This window comes from Galeopterus variegatus, unplaced genomic scaffold (genome assembly GCF_000696425.1).
Source record: "Galeopterus variegatus unplaced genomic scaffold, G_variegatus-3.0.2 Scaffold5708, whole genome shotgun sequence".
Lineage (NCBI taxonomy): Eukaryota > Metazoa > Chordata > Mammalia > Dermoptera > Cynocephalidae > Galeopterus > Galeopterus variegatus.
This window is the reverse complement of record NW_007731819.1, coordinates 15,370-20,596: the sequence shown is the minus strand read 5'-3', so window position 1 is coordinate 20,596 and position 5,227 is coordinate 15,370. Positions and strand designations below refer to the sequence as shown.

Sequence of the window (5,227 nt, the reverse complement as noted above, 5' to 3'; positions counted from 1 at the left end):
AGAGGGGGGAGGGGGAGGGAATGGGGGAAGGGGCGAGATTGGACAAGGGGCATAAAGAATAGTTACAATTTGTAACAATATATCCTAGTAATATTGATTTAATCAACATATCTCAGTGTTCAACCAAAAAAATATGTATAATCGATTTTGATTCAATAAATAAAATAAATTCAAAAAATAAAATAAAATAAAATATTTGTAGAATTAAAAAAAAAGAACTTTCTCATCTGAGAAGCAGGCTCAGTCATGCATGCACAGTTTCCAGCTCTACACCTCCTCCCAGTTCCTCCATGTTGGTTGATCCAGATACAGCTTTATACAGCTGCCCCCTCGTGACCATCTCTCTAAGGGACAGCTCCATACAGTCTACTGGACTGGCCCTGCTGGCCCTCACACTCCACGTGAACTGCAGAGATATGCCACAGTGCCCACCTCTCAAGTACATGTTTGCCTGTTTGCTGCAAACCCATCACTTAAGACTCTTTGTGGGAAATCTTCAGATAATGCCCTGGGCCCAGTAAAGGCATGCACCCACAGGTCCCCTCTCTGCCTGTGCGGCATGACCTACGTGGGTGTGGCATCCCAGTGAACCATGTCCCCCACACCCCAGGACGTGTAAGTAACAAATTCCTTATTTCCATCTGTGTCACTCCTAACGACTGAAGGGGTGCTCCCCATCTTAAAGATCCTAAATTAAAACAGCGGTCTTTGGGCCTGAGCTGAGATCCAGAGGCACAGAAAGGAAGATCTTGCTCAAGATTGAGAGGCTCATTGAGAGGAGGAAACGAGACATGCTTTCTACCCCCTTACTACATCTCAAGATCCCTGTGGGGTGGGGGTGGGGTGGGGTGCTGCCGAAAATGGCAGGCCTGTGAACAGATGACAGGACAGTGTTTATGGCTTTGGCGGTGCCCCATAGAGATCCAGGGTTTCATTCTGACATTGCTCCGAGTGGAGCTGATGACCTTCATGGGCAGTCATGCTGCCAGCCCAGGCACCAACTCCAGCCCTCACCCCTCAGCCCCTAAAACCTCCCAGTCACAGGGGACAGGGCCTGAAGAGGTCACTGAGTCCCTGCTGGGCTGTGAGCTCTCGCTGCAGAGGCAGTGGCAAGTCTGACCTCTCCACAGCTGGCTCGGGGCCTGGCCCATGTTAGGGACAGAGACTTGTTGACNGGCAAGTCTGACCTCTCCACAGCTGGCTCGGGGCCTGGCCCATGTTAGGGACAGAGACTTGTTGACCAGCTGGCTACTAGACTGCTTTGCTTCAAGATTCTCAAACTCTGGGTCTGACACGGTCAGCACAAGGCACCTCTTGGAGCTTCCCCTGGGGTGGAGCTGACGGAATGAGATCCAGGGCGCTCTGGGTCTACAGCTCCCCTGCAGCTGGGGCAGCTTCTCATTGTGGAATGAATCGTCCCCAAATGTGGAGGCCTTGGTGGAAGTGCAGACCCACAATCCACTGAGAGGGACCTTAGGAGGGGGAGTGGTCACACCCCACTGCTGCCACCTGCCTTGGTTTGCTGTAGAGTTGCCCTGAGTCACCTAAAATGCTCAGTCCAGAGACAGCTCGTGGTCAGCGGGCATTGCACACTAGTTCAATATTTGCATACAAAACTCTGTGCAGCGTGTTCCAGATGAATGTGCCGCTGACTTACTGCATGGGTGATTCATGGTTCTCCAAGCCAGGCCAGCTTGGCCAACTGCTCTGCTTTAGAAATTAGGCAGAAGATTATATTTGAAGAATGAATCATCATCATCATACAACTCCAAGGGGTTTGGAAGGCATGGATTAGTCCAACTCATCCCCAATTTACAGATGAGGAAACTGTCTAGGAAAGAGATGACTTTCCCAAAGCCATGCAGCAGGACAGGCAGGGCTCAGAACGGAACCTGGCTTGGTTGTGGCCCAGGGCAGGGGGGGGGCAAAGAGGGTCCACCTGGTGGACGGTGGGGAGCAGATGGCTACCTTGGAGGCCGTGATGGGCTTGAGACACGTCTGTCCACCATGTGTGAAGTTGCAGGAGACTTCGATGGTGTCGGACGAGCAGCCAAGGTTTGGATCCACCCAGTAGGTACCTGTAGGCAGCGTGGGATGGGGGTGATGTATGTATCTGGGGAGGAGCTCAGGACTTCGTTCTGCAGATGGACCCTGCACCCTGTGACCTTTTGAACCACATTTCGGTATGAAGTCAGGGCTTGGGTGAGTAGAAAAGGGATTTCTCGAGCCACAGAGATGGAAGGAAACCTGGGCAGAGCTCACAGCTAGCAGATCCCCTGGAGGGGGCCACACGGCTCAGCACTTCCCTATGCAGCTAATGGGACAGGCCCATTTTACAGAGGAGACAACTGAGGTTGACAGAGGCTGAGCCACTTGCCCAAGAGATCTAGGGATCATTTAGTTGAATGGTTTCTCCAAGTCCTAGGGCCTTCCAGGGGAGGGTGGGAGTCAGGGCTCCCATCCCCCAGCCAGGCACTTCCACTTGCACCTGGCTTCCCCTTTGGGCTTCCCAGGGAGCCAAAGCCTCTGCAGCTGAAAGAGGGGGACCACCGGCCATCTAGTACCAGCTTCTTGAAAGACGAGGATGGAACCATAGCTGGCCTCAGCTCACAGAGCTGGTTAGAGGCAGGGGTGACATTGGGACTCAGGTCTGTCCACCTCCAAAGCTTGTCCTTCCACAGGAAAATGCTGGCTCACCCAGAACCCATGATGGGCACCCCTGCGGCTGGGACTCTCATAGCCCTTGGGGACCTTTTTCAGCCAAAGCTCTTGTCTCGGTGCACTGAAATGGTCGTCCTCAGCTTGTGGATCTGTGGGCTCTGGAAAGGCGGGACCACTCCTCTGTGTTCCCCACTATATCCCACACCCCAGGAAACACAAGGCCTGGTGTAGTGTGAGGCTCAGTGACTGTTTGTTGAATGAATAATGACTGCTCATGTGTCTGTCTCCCTGAGGACAGCAATGTGGCCAAGCGGAGCTGAGAATCAAATACTCCACCTGCCTCAGCTGGTCATGGAACTCCCCCAGCCCTGCCCCACCTGGACCCCGGGCAGGAAGCCCCCTGAGCCCCTCTTACCGTCCATCATCTTCTGCTCACAGTCCATGAGGTCCCGGCAGACCCGGGCAGGGTTCTCTTTGGTGCCCAGGGGTGTCTTAATGCTCTGGATGAGGTTGCTGAGGTAGTGTAAGGTTTTAAAGATCTCCCCTCCCTGGTCCAGCACCAGCCGGTCCGGATAGCTGTAACCCTGTCATGAGGAGAGGGGATGGCCACTGGCCCCCTAAGGTCCTGGCCCAGCCCGAGGTCCAAGTCTCCACAGCCCCAATGTCTCCCCACTTGGGAGATATCGTTGAGTTCCCAGAGTCATGGCTGGGGCAGGTGTTGAGTTTCTCTCCATTTCACAGATAAAGAAATGGGGCCAAGGGACAAGATGCAGGGGGTGGGGCTGCCACAGTGGCCTGGGGGCTTGAGAGGAGGGCAGAGCCCTAAGACTGACTCAGGCAGGGTGCATGGGACACCAGGAGTGGTCCCAAATCCATGTCTGGAGTCAACGGAGGAGGAGGAGCAGAGAGGAGGCGACCTGGGGAGGCACCCAGTCACTGCTGGACTCCCCTGGGGTGGGAGCAGGGGCTCCTGAGAGGCACCAGGAGATGGAACTGGGACCAGCAGGTACAGTCCCAAGAGCAGGGTTTCAGCTCAGAGGAGCAGATCTTCACTAGGGGGAGGAGGGGGTTGTAGAGTCCTGGAGAGCAGGGGGGCATCAGAGTTACCCTGACCAGGTGTGACTCCTCCTGAGTGACGCTGAACCTCAGCTTCCAGAGCCACAATCAGAGCTCAATACACCCCCTATCGCTGGAGCAGCAGAGCTAGTGCAGTTACGTGTGCGTGTGCATGTGTGTGTGTCAGGGGCTGGCAGCCACTCCCTCAATCCATTTCTTCTCCCGCCTGGACACACAGACCACACCTCCCAGCCTCCTTTGCACTCCAGCCAATGGAACGAGAGCCAATCAATGTGCACCCCACAAATGCCTGGTCCAAAGACCCTCCTGCATGATTCTCCACGCCCTCTTCCCCCTGGTGGTGCCTGCCCCTGGCATGGGGTGACCTTGGGAGTCATGTGTGGGAGAGCAACAGGGTAGAGCCCCTGGCAGGCAGCCTGGGTCTCTCATTAACAAGCCAATTAGCCTTTATGTGCACGAGAAGTAAACTCTTCTCTGTGCAATTGCCAGAGCAGAGTGGGTGGGAAGCGCTCCATAAACAGAGCTATTTTAATGAATAATGTTGAAGACTGCCACAGGTCAGGAGCTCTCCTTGGATGCGGCATAACTGACCCTGGACGGGAAGGACACACTTCCCTTTTCAATCCCCGCTGCCTCTTGGGCGTCTGTCTGTGCACTGACCTCCCTGGATGGATGGTAAGCGGTTTGCCCATGCTGTCTTACCCCCCTAGATTGTGGGCCCTCAGAAAGTCAAGGCTGTGACTGGGCACCAACCTGCCTCAGCATCCAGCACTGGGGACAACAGAAACACTCACAGGAGGTCTGAGCTGGGGGCAGTGAGTTCACCACCTTGGCAAAGACGCAAGGCTGCAAAGGGGACTCCTGACAGGGTGGACTAGAGGACACCTGAGGCCCTTCTCAGCCTGGGGTCTTGGAGCTGAGCTGACCACAGGCCAGGGTCTTAGCCAAGCCCTCTGGGCTGACCATGAGTGTCTTGCTCCTGGAGGAACAGTGGGTGAGCCCTGGGAAGCTGCTGTGGGCCCCAGGCCCAGGCGAGCATCTCTCCCCAACTCAGGCCGGCTAGAGCTCCAAGACCCCAAGAGGTCTATGGAGACAGCTCCAGGGCCCAGGCCTGCTTCTGGCCTTGCTCTGATCCTGCCCTGGCTTGACTGGCTTTGTGACCTTGGATTTGTTGCTGCCCATTCTGAGCCTTAACCCCCATCTGTGGTTGTGAGATGCCATCTCAAGACCAGGGCTCTTAAACACTTGGTAAAGAACACGTGGAGGGCACTGACCACATGTGAGCCATTATTTGTGTTTCTGCCAGGGAAGGCTTCCATGTGTGCAGAGCCCCTGGAGGTACCTGTGGTTTGAGTGCTCCATTAGTGTCCATCCACATCTGGAAAGCTGCCCCAAGGTCATCTTGTTGCTGTGCAGGGAAAAGACAGGAGACAGGGTGTGTATCCTGCCCCCCGCCCCAGGGTCCTGCAGACCTACCAAGTCGGAACCC

At 55.1% G+C, this 5,227-nt stretch overlaps 1 protein-coding gene across 1 annotated transcript in view; it reads right to left on the bottom strand.

Annotated features, from left to right (window-relative positions):
- The window catches only part of LOC103605293 (collagen alpha-1(XXVII) chain-like), a 27,189-nt gene that overhangs the window by 6,893 nt on the left and 15,069 nt on the right, over positions 1-5,227 (bottom strand). The window contains exons 12-14 of the mRNA XM_008589871.1: positions 5,081-5,146; positions 3,077-3,245; positions 1,969-2,078 (exon numbers count right to left, since the gene is read on the bottom strand). Coding sequence (XP_008588093.1) covers positions 1,969-2,078; positions 3,077-3,245; positions 5,081-5,146 — 345 coding nt within the window. The remainder of the gene's footprint in view (positions 1-1,968; positions 2,079-3,076; positions 3,246-5,080; positions 5,147-5,227) is intronic.